Source organism: Microtus pennsylvanicus, chromosome 5 (genome assembly GCF_037038515.1).
Source record: "Microtus pennsylvanicus isolate mMicPen1 chromosome 5, mMicPen1.hap1, whole genome shotgun sequence".
Taxonomy (NCBI): Eukaryota; Metazoa; Chordata; class Mammalia; order Rodentia; family Cricetidae; genus Microtus; species Microtus pennsylvanicus.
This window is the reverse complement of record NC_134583.1, coordinates 115,638,474-115,655,689: the sequence shown is the minus strand read 5'-3', so window position 1 is coordinate 115,655,689 and position 17,216 is coordinate 115,638,474. Positions and strand designations below refer to the sequence as shown.

Genomic DNA, 17,216 nt, shown 5'->3' with positions numbered 1-17,216 from the left:
AGAAAAGGAAAAAGGCTGAGTTATCTGAGGTCGGCTGGACAGTGGTAGGCAGCCACATGGCTGGGAGGGACGGCTAGAGGAGGACTAAAGAAAAGCGCTGGGGAAGCCCAATGTGCTAGGAGGGTGGTTAGAAAAGAGAACAGGAAAAGGGAAACCTATTCAGAAAGGCAGGCAGACTTCGAAGCTGCATGTCTGTGGCTCTGTAAGAGACTGCCTGCTGTGGGGGTAGGAGTATGAGGAAGAAGTACACTATCTTGTTAAAGGGATGTTTTTCCTACCTTCTCTTTAGGATGATTAAGATAAGCCTACTTTTGAACCACATAAACGTGACATTTAAAAGGTTAATTCTGATCTAAAACCAAAGCCCCTTTTCTCGCCAAATACACACTTAAGGAGCAGAGAGTAGGAAAAAGATAAGGAAGCTAATGTAGCAGAATTATTTTCAGATACATGTTTCCTCAAGAATAGTTAAGAAAAGAAAATAACTAAGACACTTATTCGGGTTTAGGGTAAGATAGTAGAAATTTAGTTCAAGATCGGTTATGTTCAAAGGAAACCTGGAGTTCAGCACCATTTGAGGCCTTACAGACACTTCCGAGATAGAAATTCTAAAGTAGCTTGTCCTTTGCTCTTCCCAGACAGAAAGCCCTGTGCTGGGTGTCCTCTAACTGCTTATTTCGGTCTGCCCTTCAGATGCTTCTAAATGGAAGCCCTGTACTGTACCTGAAATACACCACAGGACGCTCACACAGACCTAACCACTGAGTAAAGACCACCTTTTCTTTTAGCTATTTTAGAGTGACAAAGATGCATTTCTCAAGTAAGCCTGAAGAGCTCAGGTCACACCAAGGCTCTGCCAAGAATTAACTCATGAAATCAGCTGAGCTTGGAATAAAATACTGGCCTCCAGGTAAATAGAAGTTCATAGTCACTCTTTCCTGAAATACCAAGAAAGAAGAGATATTTCAAAAGGCCTGAGGAAGAACCACTTCACTTCTTTTAAAGGTGTTTTGTGCTTTTTTTTAAAAAACATGTTTTAAGTAAGTCTAAAAGGGGGAAAGAAAAATACCAAAAAAGGTTAAAAAAAAAAGAATGTACCATTCCCACACAACTCCACTCCTACTTCACGTATCTTCTAGGTCTGTTTTTGTTGTTGTTAAAGGTGTATCATCTCTAGCAGCTGTTACAGTAGGTAAAATGCCTACACTGCTCAGCTTTTTCAAAGGACAGCCAGCTTGACAGGCTTACCAGTCTGGTGACCTAGAGGAGGAAAGGATCCCTCAGCTGTTAGGGAGCCCACGCTGGGCTTCCTCAGCTTCTCTAACACCCCCTGGAGACTAGATGGCAGACAAGCTGCTAAGAGAAAACCTGGCTAGAGGTCCTGTTAACAGGAATGGAAGAAAAGGATAACTGCTGAGAATAAAATTTTGGAAGAAATAATCTTATGGACAAGTGAGAGAAGCTTCTCAAAAACCAAAGCCTTATAAGAACACCTCCATAAAGAAGACTTAGTTTAACTCTCATTCAATAAAAGAATTCTTTCTGCAGCACCTGTGATATGACCAGAACTAAGGAGATATTCAGACAGAGTGGCCAGACGTCTAGAGAGACATTCTACTCAGAATGTTCTATTACGAAGACTGCTGAAAGACCTATTCATTGAGAGTGACATAAGCAAAAATTCCAAGGTGAGTAAGCCTGGGCTAAGTCCAGATTCCACAAGACTAGCTCCTGTTAGAGAAAAACAGGCAAGAGGTGGGAGTTTGGCTAGGTGGAACATATTTAGAGTCAACGAATCCACTCAAAAACCTGTAGGTACATGAAGTGACAAGCTTAGTTCACAAATCAAGGTGTCTGTACAGATAAGAAAGCGAGAAACAGGCATGTACATGGAACACAGACACACCTATACATAAAATAAATACCCATAAAATAAAAAAGAAATGATTAAGTAGAATCAGAGAATGAAGAATCAAAGGCTAAGCAATTTAAACAAAAGGGCCAAACGAAGGTTACTGCTGTCTACCATATTTTGACTTCTTATCTCTTCCATAGCACACATTTCAGTTTTCTTAAGGTTCACCAGGTCTCTGCTGTGCTGAACTGTATCCCTGCATCCTCTTAAATGAAATTTAAAACCTCCAGAAGTGGCCTTAAAGTGCATCTCCATAGGTTGCAAAAGGCAAAGCTGAACAGATGGGAATCACAAAAAGATTCAAGAAAAGAACCCTGCTGCCGACCTTGAAGGAACAAGCTTTGGTGTCACCGGGAAGACACACGGCAGGAACTATCTGTCCATAGGCTGAGTCAGGAAAGGCGATGGCACTGAAGTCTTACAAACACAAATAAACAATTTCCCAGAAACTGAAGGAACTTGGAAAATAATATCTATGTAGTGTCCAGCCCAACCAATGTCTTGATTTCAGTCCTGTAAGGATTCTAAGTATAAACTGAGTGACAACCATCCAGACTTGTGACCCACAGAGCTGTTAGCTATAACTAGGTGCTGTTTTAAAACCATTAGACCATGACAATTCATTAGGTAGCAAGAGAAAACAAACATGATATTTTACTTGACTATTGTGAGGTCCAATAAAAATTCTTTTTTATTGGGCTAGTTCCAGGACAGGCTCCAAAGCCACAGAGAAACCCTGTCTCGAAAAACCAAAAAAACAAAAAAAAACAAAAAAAAAAGAAAGAAAAGAAAAAAAAATTCTTTCTAAATTATATAAAGGTTATTATCCAATTGATATGTCTAAATAGAAATCATATTCAATAACTCATCTAATTTGTCCAATTTTCTGTATTTCTCTATTTCTATAATGCTACCACAATTATGGCTTTGTTCTACTGTATTGTGGAACTGTGAAACACATACCTGTCCAGCCCATGTGTGAAGAACGTATGTGTGAGAGTGTGGGTGCACACGATCAGAGGAAGGAAGATGCTATCAAAGGCAGACACTAAGAAATGAAGTGTTATGAATCTAACCTCTAAGACTGTACGGTAGGTCTAACATCAGCATGCACTGCCAAAAAGAAAATTTTGTAAGAGTAATTTATCACAGATACAGTTATTTTGTTTGGCTAGAATACGATGGGCAGGCATTCAGACTTCAAAGATTTGTTTTCACGGGGGAAGGGACACTGAAGAAAATGTAAGTGATTTATGTTCTCTATGATAAAGTAAGTTACATAAGGCTGAGTGGCAGCAGCGGCACATGCCTTTAGTCCATTGATCTCCGTGAGTTCGAGCCAGCCTGGTCTACAGAGCTAGTTCCAGGACAGCAGGGCTACACAAACAAACCCCATCTCAAACAAAAATGTTATATAAAGAAACACTAACAACACATACCTAATCCTCCTGATGGGAACCATTAAAAGATGAATGAAAAGCCTGCAGAAAAACCAAAATGCATGCTCAAAGCATCAAAGGTTTCATCCACCCAAAACTAGTGGAGTTGCTGGCAGTAGTGGCGCACGCTTTTAACCCCAGCACACGGGAGGCAGAAGTAGGCAGGTCTTGGTGAGTTTGAGGCCAGCCTAGTCTACAAGAGCTAGTTTTGGGACAGTTAGAGCTGTTACACAGAGAAACCCTGTCTCAAAAAATAAAAAAAAACAAAAAAACAAAATCTAGAGTTACAACCTATCTTTAATTTTATATTTGCTTCTAACTTTATAAAGTACTATGGGCATTTCTCCAAGTTATTTTATATCCTTATCACATTCTTTTTAATAGAAACACAGCATTCACAATACAAATTGACATAATTTAGTTAGCCAATCTGTTCCAAATCTTACTATAAACATTGTATATCCTTTCTCTTCTATCTTTGCACATAGACAATGTTATTTCGTAGATTGAACTCCTACAGGTAGAATTACTAGGTTGGCAAGTATTTCCGCATACTAAAAAAATCTTTTGCATATTTTTTCAGTACTTTTACAATTAAAAATTCTAACTATTATTTTGAGAGGTCTGCCAGTTGTTCTAATTATGCTTTTTGAGTAATTTAGTACCATTTATGGAAATCTAAGGGCATGGGTCCTCCTACATCCTCTTGAATATTTATTCTTGTAAATCAAGTATGGAATTATTTTGCCAAGTTTTCCCCAAAAACTGTTGAAATTATTAAATAAGTAGAATAAACTAAATGATGCTTCTACAGTTTCTTCATTAAAACCTCTTGTCTTTTGATAGTTTCATATTTTATGCAAGTTTTGCCTATTTCCTTTTTGGGTTTATTTCTAATATTTCATATACTTTCCATCATGTTTTCTAATAATTTGTTGCTTAAATATTGGCAGTATATTAAATATTGGCAGTATATTAAATACTTGTAACATATTTACATGCTGTGATGAAGCTCAGAATATGAAGTGCCCACACAAAAGGCCCATGTGTTGCATAGTGGTGGCAATAGTGAGATGTGAATGGCTTGTGCATGTATGAATTTCATCAATCTATTAGATTCAACCATGAGTTTATCCTAAAGGGACTATTAGAAGGTAGGGCAGAAAGTAGGTCCCTGGTGAATGACTTTTAAGGGTCTATCTTATACCCAGTCTGCCGTAAAGTAATCAACTACTGTCTCCCATGCCCTCCCCACTGCATGCTCTATCCCATCACAGGCACTGAAACATAGGGCCAAGTAACCCGAAAGTAAACCTCTAAAACCATGAGCTAAAATATAAATCCTTATTCAGTTAGGCTGTTTTTCTCAGGTATTTTGTTACAATGGTAGAAAGGTTAACTCAAATGCATTATACAAAGATACATAAAATATATTTTACATGTGTATCATATTCTACATATATTATAGCTCTCGGTCTCTAATCAAAATTTACTATTCACTACTTTTTATTTTATTCTTACTCTAGCTAACACCTATTACTTTTAGGTTAAAAGTAATGATTCTGTATCTTTTTATAAATATTTATATAGCTTATTTATCTTTTGAGTAATAAGTAAACTTACCAAAAAAGTGCTAAATAATTAAAAATACATATTAAATAGTTTAATACTATAACAAACTTCCAGCTAAGAGACATGGACCATTACCATTCCTGATGTTAGGGAGAGACAGATGGGGAGGGGAGCTTCTGTTCTCAGTGGCTTCTTTCTTCTGGGTAACTGTCGAAACAAAGCTGCTGAAAGTGGGAATCTGGCCCTTGGATCCTCTGTCCAAGCCCTAAAAACAAAACATTTAAAATTGTAACATAATTTCTCCTAACCATAGTTAAGCAATTTTATTGTAGAAATCAAAGTGATCTCATAGATATTTAGATTTTATGACAGAAAGATGATGAAACTATTATACATGCAAATGACCAGATTCTCTTAGTATAAGTGAGTTAAGTCAATGATCTAACTACTTACAAACTGTAAGGGTTAGAGAGGGGATGGCGGTAGTATACCTATTTCACAGTTATGACAGCTAACCAATTCTACTAACACTACTCCTTGTACACAATATATATTCCATAAATGCTATTTTAATTATTTATTTAGATAATACTATTTTATGAGCTCCAAATCTCTAAGTTTTAATAATTTATGGATTATATTATAGGTTGACATACTAAATTTTTAATAATCATTTGATCTAACTTTTAAAATTCATATAAAGTGATAAATTCTTTAGCACTGATTTTTGCAAAACATTATAAATAAATTGTGGGTATACTAGGATTAAAAAAAATATTTTCTAACAATGTAGAGATCCTTAGGTATAAACCATAGAGCACCTAAAGAAGAAACCATCCATTAACACGTTTTCCACACTAACAACTCCAAAAAATTCTTAAAATATTTAATTAACCTGTACTCTGTATATATATATATATATATATATGCAGAGAGCGAGAGAGAGAGAGAAAGAACGCACAATTAAGCAGTTCTGTTGACTTTAGGCTTTTTCTTAATTCTTAGATCTTTATGAACTTATATTCTAGATCTTGGGTTCTGTTTTGAGACAAGACCTCACTAAGTATTCTTGCTAGCCTGAAACTTGGTATATAGCTTAGACTGGCCTTGGACTCCTGTCTCAGCCTCCTCAATGCTGAGATCATAGATGTACCTCACCACACCCCACTTTTCAGCTCCCAGAATCTTGAGAATAGTAGTTAACGTCTTAATATATTGTGTTCACATTGTGTGTGTGTGTGTGTTGAGGTGTGTGTGTTTGTGTGTGTGCATGCGCATGCATGAAAGTGCTTGTGTCCAGGTATATGTGTGCTATGCTGCCCAAGTAGAGGTCAGAGGGCAGCCTCAGGGAATCTGCTCTTTCCTTCCACCATGTGGATCTAATCCTGTGATTGAACTTAGGTCAGCAGTTAAGTGGCAAGCACCTTTACCACTGAGCCATCCTGTCAGTCCAACATCGTCTTTTTAACCTAAAGGTAGTTTTATTTTCACAGCAGTAAAATGAAGAGTTTTCAAATGGAAGAGTTTCTTTTTTTAAAAAGATTATTAAAATTAAAAGAGCTCAAAGGAAAGAAATTTCAGGTACTACACACAGTGTTTAAGTTTCTGGATTTAAGCAACTTTGGAAACCTTATTCATGGATATGGACACTGAAATTATCTGAAAGTCACCAAAAGTCAGTGGGCTAACAGGTCACAGAAATGTGATAGCTAGGCTCAAGAGATGACCTAGCCAGCAGAATAGTCTTAAGTTTGATCCTCAGAGGCCAGGGAACAAGAAATTGGGTGAAAGGCTGTCAACTCTCACAATATCTATTTAATATAGCACTTGAAGTTCTAGCTAGAGCAATAAGAGAACTAAAGAAGACCAAGAGGATACAAATAAGAAGTCAAAGTATCTTTATTTGCAGACGATGTGATAGTACACATAAGCAACCCAAAAAATTCTACCAGAGACTCCTACAACTGAAAACACCTTTAGTAACATGGTTAAATAGAAAATTAACTAAAAAAAATCAGTAACCCTCCTAAACACAAATTACAAACAGGTTGAGAAAGAAATCAGGAAATACCACCCTTCACAATAGTCACAAATACTATAATATAAAACATCGTGGGGTAACTCTAACCAAGCAAGTGAAAGACCTGTATGACAAGAACCTCAAGTTTTTGAAGAAAGAAATTGGAGATGATATCAGAAGATAGAAAGATTGCTTGCTGGTGGGAGTGCAAACTAGTCCAGCCACTATGGAAATCAATATGGAGGTTCCTCAGAAAACTGGAAATAAACTTACCTCAAGACCCAACTATACCATTCTTGGACATATACCCAAAAGAAATTCCACCTTACTACAAGGACACTTGCTCAACTATGGCCACTACTGCTTTATTCATAATAGCCAGAAACTGGAAACAGCCTAGATGTCCCTCAACTGAAGAATGGACAAAGAAAATGTGGGACATTTACACAATGGGATATCACTCAGCTGTTAAGAACAACATCATGGAATTTGCAGGCAAATGGATGGAACCAGAAAAGATCATCCTGAGTGAGGTAACCCAGATTCAGAAAGACAAACATGGTATGTACCCACTCATAAAGATATATTTGCTGTTAAATAAAGGAAACCATGCTATAGTTCACAGATTCAAAGAGGCTAAGTAACAAGGAGGGTTCGGGGGCGGGCACATAGATTTCCCTGGGAAGAGGAAATAGAATAGATTTCAAAGGTGAACTATGTATGGGTGGGGATCGGGTGCGGGGTAGAGAGAGAGAGTACTGGGAGAGATGTCTGGAATTAGGGAACATTTCAGGGTGATGTAGAAACCTAGTGCAATGGAAATTCCCTGGAATCTACAGGGGGATGCTACCAAAGACTCTTAGTAATGTTGGAGGATATGGAGCCTGAACTAGCCATCTTTTGTATCCAGGCAAGGCTCCTAGAAGTTGGACTGGGACATCAGCCCAGCCATAAAACCTCTGACCTACAATCTGTCCTGCCTACAAGATGCTGTGGGTAGTGGGTAATGGTGGGAATGGGCAACCAATGACTGGTTCAACTTAATGTCCATGCTATGAAAGGGAACAAGGGAGTCCATGCCTGATGCTATCTGATGATCAGGAACCAGAGGCTGGACAGCCCAGAGACAAGGATAGAACCAAAAAAACTGGTTAAAAAAGTCAATGAAATGATTCCTAATGATATCCTGCTATACTATATATCCTGCTATACTGGAGTCTAGTCTAATTGACATCAAAGGGGCATCATCCAGCAACTGATGGGAACAAGATGCAGATATTCACAACTAAACACTAGGTGGAGCCAGGGGAACCCCACAGCAGAGGAAGAGTGTTGTGGAACATTATTTTAAGATGTGTTACATTAGTTATGCTATGGAACACATGTTTAATGATGCAAAGATATGCTGCATTCTTTCATGTTGCATTTGTTTAACTCTGTGAAGCTCTGTTACTTTGCCTGTCTAAAACACCTGCCTGGTCTAATAAAAAGCTGAATGGCCAATGGCACAGCAGGAGAAAGGATAGATGGGCTGCAGGCAAAGAAAATAAACAGGAGGAGAAATCTGGGAAGGAAGTAGGAGGGAGAAAAGAAGGAGAGGAGGACTCCAGGGCAAGCCACCCAGTTACACAGCAAGCCATGGAGTAAGAAGTAAAGAAAGGCATATAGACTAGAGAAAGAGACATAAGCACAGAGGAAGAGGTAGTCTGGATAATTTAAGAAAAGCTGCTAGAAAGAAGTCAAGCTAAGGCTGGGCTCTCTTAAATAAGAATAAGTCTCTGTGTGATTTATTTGGGAGCTGGATGGTGGGCCCCCCAAAGACTAAAGAGTAAGTAAAGTCAAAAGAGTAAGAAGAAAAACAACCAACTACAGGGCAGAAAGGATTGTGGGAGCCAGAGGGGTCAAACACACTACAAGAACGTGGCCCACAGAATTATCTAAGCAGGGCTCATAGGGGCTCACAGAGATGGAAGTGACAGACACGGATCCTGTATGGGTCTGAGCTAGGTCCTCTGTAGATACTTTTTGGTTGTGTAGCTTGGTATTCTTGTAGGACTCCCAACAGTGGGAGTGGGAGGTGTCTCTGACTCTTCTGTCTGCTTTTGGGACCCCTTTCTTCCTACTGGGTTGCCTTGTCCAGCCTCGATATGAGGGTTTGTGTCTAGCCCTTTTGTAACTTGTTAGGACATGTTTGGTGGATATTCCTGAAGGCCTGTTCCTTTTTTGGGGAAGGGAAGTAGAGGAGGAATGGACATGTGAGAGAAGGGAGTTGGGGGAGAGACTGGGAAGATTAGAGGGAGGGGAAACTGCAGTCAGGATATAATGTATGAGAGAAAAATAAAAACATCAGGCATGGTAGCATATGTTTTTAAGTCTAGCGTTGAGGAGGTGGACACAGGGAGATCCTGAATTTTGCTGGCTAGACTCCAGGTTAGTTGAGAAAGACCTTGCCTTAAAAACACAAAGGTGGAAAGTGCCTGCTGAAGGCTCAAAAGTTGTCCACTGATCTCCACTGCACATGTACACACCTGCATACACTTGAACTTGCACACATATGTGTAACTGAACACATAAAAATATGCACACATATACATATGTTTCCCCCAAAATGTGAAGAGCCATGGAGGATCTGAAGGACTTGCCCCAAGTGCATGGATGCACTGTTCTAATGTGTGACCTCTTTGACTGCTTACCGACTTTGCTACTGCTATTTGATTACGCAGCCCCAAGTTAACATCTTTGTGTTAGAATTAGTAGACAATACTATGAAAGTTTGACATATCTGGGCTGGGAAGATGTCCCAGTTGCTAAAGGGAGCATCCTTCACAAGCATGAGGACCTGAGTTTGCATCCAAACACCCAGGCAATTGTCCAGGCTAGCTAAGTAGTGAGGGAAGACCTTGTCTTAGAAAATAACGTGGAGAACAACTGAGGAAGATGACAGCCCTGACTCATACATACACAGAAAAGTTGAACATATAACCTAACTGTAAGTATAGTCTTTTCATAGATATGGGAAAGGAATTACAAATCTCAAAATCACAGGCATATATATCAAGGGTCTTATTATGACTATACAATAATGAATACTCAAGAAATGATTATTGCTGTGATAACAACATAGGAGAACAAGTCACTCGCTGGATGTATAGTATACCTCTACTACTATGTTTGATGCATTCATACATTAAGAAACAGCACAGGCATATTCAGTGGGATGGAATGGCAGAAATCATGTGAACGAACTGACACACAAATGGGAAGCTAGGGAATGAAGGCAATGACAAGGACTGCCAAGAAAACTTTGATGAAGTTGCAGCAAGACTGAAATGTTAAAGAATATTACACCCCTTCTTAAGCTTAGACCTGCCACACATCTATAACTGACTTTCAGGGTTTTCAGTCTTGTCTGGAGTTCTACAGAAGAATACTAGAGATGAAGTCTTGGACTATGGCCAGCCTGCAAACAGTGGGCTGTATGTGTTGAAGAATAGACGGCAGGAGGATACTCAACCAGCTGTTACAGAGGGAAGCACAAAGAACTGGAGGTGGAAGGGGGCAGGGAGTTGAACTTTAAAATTCATTGAGAGAAAAACATACTCAAAACACTTCAACCTAGTACATAAATAATTGAATTCATTCTCTGGGAAGAGATGGGCCATAAATTTATTAAACAAGTTCATATTTCAAGCAACAGGAAAGTTTTAAGTATTATTTATAATAAATTTTATTTTGTTAGTACCTAAAATGGGCCTCCATAGTTTTTTGACTTTATAAACATGCAGGTTATATGTCATATTGCAATATTAATTAATATCAAAGAGTTAAACAGACAACTACTTAGAATACCTGCTCAGGTCATACATAATGATGTATTTTCACTGAATATTTAAGTCCTACTTTCAAAATTTACTGAGAACAGTATCTGAGTCAAATTTCTAATTTCTTAAACTTTATTTTTATTAGATGTCGGAATGGGAGGTATTCAATTTCACTGACCAGTTTCTGTTGTGTATTAGATTGTAGTACAGTTTACTTTTATCATCCTCCATCCCCCAAAACTGCCTTAGAAGAGAACCATTTTTGTTTTATTTTAACACAATACTTGGTAAAGGTACAACTGCCTCTGTTCCATCACACAATGCTATAAAGTGGTAAAATCTCCCCCATCTCACAGTCTCTAAAACAAAATATTTTAAATTGAATTGCTATGTCTACAAAATCTAACCTCCAGTCTCAAGAGAATCCAGGCAGGGTAAGCTACCTATGATGGATATAAAAACCACTTTTACAAAAGAGTAAATGGTTTCCTGAGGTACTCAGTAAAGGTTATTATGTCAAATGACGAGCAGACAAATATATCTCTATGCTTCAAGTTAAAATAAGCAATCCTTAAGATCTCTTGCTTTGTCAATTTCTAAAACAAACTCTCCTAGCTGCCAATCAGGAGCATAGCAGACATAAGGCCTCAAGAGTATTAGACTCCACAGAAGAACTGATTCAGGTCTGGACACCAGGTAAAGATGTGCTCTTTTTTATACTCTTTTCCTACAGTTGAGAGGCTGGATGACAAAATCCTAAGCACTAACTTTACATTCTTAAATTGTGAACTTCAGCTACTCTTTAAGTTGTAAACTTTTTTCCTTAACTAAAATAGTACCAGCTCCCAAGTAGAATTTTAATATGAACTATACCCTTTAAAGGATATTAAGAAATAAAGATGCAGCTTTGAAATAATTTTATTATTGCTTAATTGGCAAAAGGTTCACTGAAGATACAGTTTACGTTTTTCTTATAAGACTCTAAGCTTGAACTAATATTATTTTCCACTATAAAAGTCACAATGCAATTAAGAGACAATTGATAATTGACCCTTATAGGCATTCGCACTTAAGCAGTGAACTTCAGTGTTCTTATCATCAGGAGGCAAGGTGGCCTCTGAGATTTATTCAACTGCTTCACAACACACACACACACACACACACACACACACACACACACACACACACACACACAGAGAGAGAGAGAGAGAGAGAGAGAGAGAGAGAGAGAGAGAGAGAGAGAGAGAGAGAATATTAACCTTACACAGTACAATACTTTCAGGCTTTATTTTTACTTGTGTGTATGCCTGAGTGTGTTGTACATGTGTGTGCAGGTATACAGAGCAAGAAGAGGGTATCAGATCCCCTGGCACTTGTGAGCCATCCAACATGGCTGCTGGGAACTGAAATTTAGTCATCTGGAAGAGTAATAAGTGCTCTTAACTGTGAAACATCTCTCCAGAGCAAAATACTATTTTTGGAGTAAGATCACAATTCTACAATTAATTAATAAGAATCTTGCTGTTCTTTAATAAAAACATCTGAATTAACACCAAGTTAATTTTATTGTACCTCTGGTAACTAAACTTCAGAATAACTTTTCAATTCAGCCTAGTTAGTAAAATTTAAATAAATTTTATATTTAAACCATGCATTCAAATATATGTATTGCAGTCTTTGGTTCCCACCCCTGGGGCTGGAACAAGACTTCATGCATGCTGGGAAAGTGCTCTACCACTGGGTCACACTCCAGCCCAACTATATTCATTCTAAACAATATTTTAACTACAATCTAAATTGCCATACAGATCTCTCTTAAGGTAGGAATGTCAAGTTAAGAACAACCAGTTATTTGTATAAGGCTCACCGCAAAACTTTTTTTCAATACATTTAACTGTAATGCTAGAAAAAGGTAAATGAAAAGTCAGAAATCCGAGCTTCTCAAAGCCTTCTCAGCTCTGCCCATTTCCTCATTCATCCACCGTTGATATTTTTCTCTAAAACCAAGGGAGTTAATTTTAAAACACAATGCCAAAAGCAATTACTAGTTCTGGTAATACTAAGCTAATACCCCTATTGCAGCTACTCGGGGAACCCCTTAATTCTGTGAGGCCTGGGAAGGGATGGATTGGTAAAGACAATAGACATAGGCTTACACTTGATACCAAGGGCTAAGAAGAAAAGTACCAAGATGACAGGAATAGCAAGGGCTGGCTGACTTACAATTTCTCAGTACAGATGTAGCTTCTTATGTGCATTATTTTAGATTTCATATCTATTATGTGAGGCAGATATTATTATTTTCTTCACTTTATAGACGAAGAATCACAAATGGCAAAGTGGTCTCACATGACATTTTGGGGGCATTTTCTGGTTTACAATTTATAAACACATTTTTCTCCAATTGTTAAATATAGTCAAATTATTTTTGTTCTAATCCTGGATTGAGCAGGAATGCGAGAATAAGCAGATATGCACTCTGGTTTTGCAGCCAAACAAGAAAAAATGTTGAGAGACTTTACAATCCACTCAAAATGAGATGTCTAGGGTGTGTATTTATATAGCTACCATCCCTCTTTTCTTAACTGAAAACTCTGCAAAAAGTATTTTAATCTCTCGGATAGGTTATTTTTACTTTATAAGATTGCTTTGTTTTATATAGAATTTAATTATATATTCATACCATAACATTAAAACAAAATGATCAGATATTCTAGAATATATTTTCTTTCCTATAATATTCCTATCTTTGAGAACAAGTTTAAATAAGCATGTTGCTGGACCACATCCTTTTTTCAAAAAAAAAAAAACATTTAAAATGTGCCAGATGTTGTCAGCAGAGAGGGACACCAAGAGTTTAGAGCAGGGGAAAGACAGCCTCTGCACCTTAGTATCATTTTACCCTTTAGAAGGTGTAAGAAATCTGACCTAAATGTCTGCCTTAAAAATGGGATAATAACTTATACACTGGGTTGTTGTGTAATTGTTGTTGGTTGCATTAAATGACTAAATGTCATATGACACATGAAAAAATGTAGAGCACAGAGTAAGCACTCAAGAGTTTTACACACACACACACACACACACACACACACACACACTTGAGATAGAGAGAGGCAGATTTCGCTATGTAGTCCCAACTCTCCTGGAACTCGAGACTGGTCTACTTCCACCTCCCCAAAGTGCAAGGGTAAAAGCATGTACCACCACACCAGGTCACACATATTTTTTAAAATCTGTAGTTCATTAAATTATGTGAGAAACATTAACCATCATTTATAATATAACAGATGAAAGGTACACGAGTTTCCATATACATACAAATCTCTCTCTCTCTCTCTCTCTCTCTCTCTCTCTCTCTCTCTCTCTCTCTCTCTTTTGGAATGTTACTGGCAGGAATGCATACACACACACACACACACACACACACATATTATGCTCTCCCCCACCTTTTTTTTCTGAGAAACTTTCTCTAGAAAACTGTGGTTATTGTTGTTTGTTTTTGTTGCCCCTGTATTAATCTTCTTTCACTACTGGCACCTAGGTTCCACATTATGTGGACTCCTCCACCCTGTCCACTTTATTCTGTGGTCACCACTCCAGTGGATGTGCTCATCATCTCCAGCATGAACCACAAAAGCCTCCTTCCTTCACTTCCTTCCTCCTACCTCCTCCAGTCTAAGTACCAGGAATTTCATTATGTTGTTCCTCTATTCAAAGAATTCCAAAGGCTTCCCCATTAACCACAGGGGAAACGTCCAAACTTCTCCAGCCCCCAAGCATTCTTGCCTCCCACAAATCCCCAGCATGCTTCCACTGGGCTTGTTTTATTGCTCCCTAATTTTCCTCTTTAAGGCTTGCTCATGCTATTTTCCCCATGTTTACTTTGCATATTTTCTTTTGCTCATCCAGATCCTATCATTCCTTGAATGGTCAGCCAGCTTAAACAATCACCTCTACACCAAGGCCTTTCTTCACAGTTCTGAGCACAATGATCTCCTACATTACAAACTGTTTCTGTAGCTTATTGTAAGGTTTACATACTGACTTGCTCTTTATCCATTAGCCTCGAATCACCTGAGGCAGCACCTTGTAGGCTAGCTTTGACTGTGTCTTCTACAGCATTTAGTAAAGCTAAGCATAAAATGTTTAGTGACTGGTAGTTCTAACTTGGTCCAGAGATAGAGAAAACAAACTTTTCCTCATTGTCCTCTATAAACACCTTGTGTTTTCCCTCAAACTCTTCTCCTACCTATCTGACACAGTCCCTAGTCTATGGGCAAACTGAAAATCTAAACTAGGGATGGAGTTGTAACTCAGTGGTGGAATGTATGTGCACAAAGTTCCGAGTGTTTGATCCTCAGCAAAACACACACACACACACACACATTCACACACACATGAGGGGGGATATAAAATTTAGTAGCTTTCTTGAAAGAATCCATTTTATTCCTTGGTATATCCCATTCCATGGAGACAAGACTCTCTCTTCCCTATCCAGTTCATTAATTATTAAAGCAATCAAACTTGTCCCAACTTGCCTGAGTTAATTCTGCCTCTCTGAGTATTTTCTCCTGCTTTAACCACGTTTTCTAATATTTGTATTAATCAGTAATGAATTTATGATATGCGCCCCCACTTGAGTCTGTCAAGTGTTTCCTTCAGCAGCTCTTCACATACACACACTTCAAATTCTTGACTAGCTCAGCTCTGGCCTTGCACCATCTACAGCACGAGACCAACTCTCAATGGCTGCCAGTGCTCTGAGGGCTCGATCTGGGGCTTCCTGGGCATCTCTCACGAGCTACTTTAACAGTCATTCCTTTCAGCATCCCCACCCAGCATCTGTCATACAGCCACATTAACAGCTGTTCCTAAGTAGACTTGGGATGAGGGTGTAGTTTGAAAACAGATTCTCATAGACCTTTTAATTCAGTGTATGCAGAATCAGTTTCCACTCTTAGTTATACAAAGGAGTTAAAAGAAAAATATAACGTCTCCACTCCATTCTCTGAAATTCTGATTTACAGAGCTTCTAATGTTTCCCAGGTGACTTTACTGTGGTTTTATCAAAGGCTGGAAACCCGTGTGGGATGGGAGTCAGGACCTCAACACGCTACCAAAATAACTCGATGGTTGGTCTAGTTTGAGTCCTGTGCCAGGGATCTTCTGAATGGAACTGCATTTGGCAATGAGGTAATGCCAGGATTTATCAGTTTCTAGCATTCTCTCTCCCTTCCTAGAGGGAGAATCTCTAAACCTTCGGAATATAGCTTAAACTTTTCAGCCTTCTTAAGGATCATCATGACCTGGCCTCTTCTTTATTTTGGACAGCTGTCATCCTTGCTTGTTTCCACACTGTCATAACCATGGCACACCAATCTTCTGAAAAAGCCACGACTACAGGGTCACTTGAATTGAAACACACGCTCAATTTGGAAAGACGGGGCTATTAATTTGGGGTAGAAGGAAGAAGCACTAAAATGTCACCCAAAGTAACTGATGTCAAAATTAGGTTACTAAAGAAACCTTGAGTTCTGCTTAACCTGTGAGGAGTCTGAAAACAACCTAAGAGGCAATAAACTGTCTTTCCCTGTCCACCATATTTCATCAAGCCTTCCCCCACTCCACTGGTGAATTCAGTCATCCCAGTTGCTGGCTTTTCCTGATCAACAGAGGTCAGCATATTTTTATTTAGGCCCTTTATTGTGATGCCTCAAAATTTTTAGCTCTGAAAACACCCTTGGCAAATACACAATACACAGATTGTTCCCTTAAAGTACCATTTAAAACTCGACAGCGGTGCCAGTGTTGAAAGATGAAAACCCCTTAGAGCACCAGCAGAAACTGCCTTCCTAGACCAAACTGTTCTCTCCCCCACTGTTTACTTAAGGTTTAAAATATCCTTAAACTATAGACTTTTTGACTAGTCCACAATCCTGAAATAAATGTCTTTGCAATTCATTTGGTGGGAAAAACATGACTCTGACTTGAAATGGCATGAGGCAAGTAAGTTTTTTAACCTTATTCTATTTAGTATAATCAGACAACAAATTTTTACAGTTTTACATATGATTGATTTTGGGAAACTGGCTGGGACTTCACTGTAGGCATTCCGTGTACTATATGTACTTAATAACCTTCTTAAAATCTGAAAAACTTGAAATCACAAAGACCTATGGGCTTCAGATATTACACGTTAGGCTTACATCCACACTGAATCAACTTCTGTGATTTTTCTATTACAAACCTTCCTTTCAGTTATACTGGTATAAATACAGATTTGGGGAAGGGTACGTGACTTTAGAAACTAAAGTCATTCATATAACTGCTTCTAAAAGCAGATAGGTTCCCCAAGTCCTTAATAACCACCTTAGGAAAAAACCCGCTGGGAGGCTGGGGAGGAGGCTGGCTCAGCAGGTAAAATCATTTGCCTCTAGGTGTGGGGA

The 17,216-nt window shown here is 38.4% G+C and overlaps 1 protein-coding gene across 1 annotated transcript in view; it reads right to left on the bottom strand.

The window, feature by feature from the left end:
• Hectd2 (HECT domain E3 ubiquitin protein ligase 2) overlaps nt 1-17,216 on the bottom strand; it is a 60,587-nt gene that overhangs the window by 41,501 nt on the left and 1,870 nt on the right. Inside the window, exon 2 of the mRNA XM_075973911.1 lies at nt 5,062-5,191. Within this exon, the coding sequence (XP_075830026.1) occupies nt 5,062-5,191 (130 nt within the window). The remainder of the gene's footprint in view (nt 1-5,061; nt 5,192-17,216) is intronic.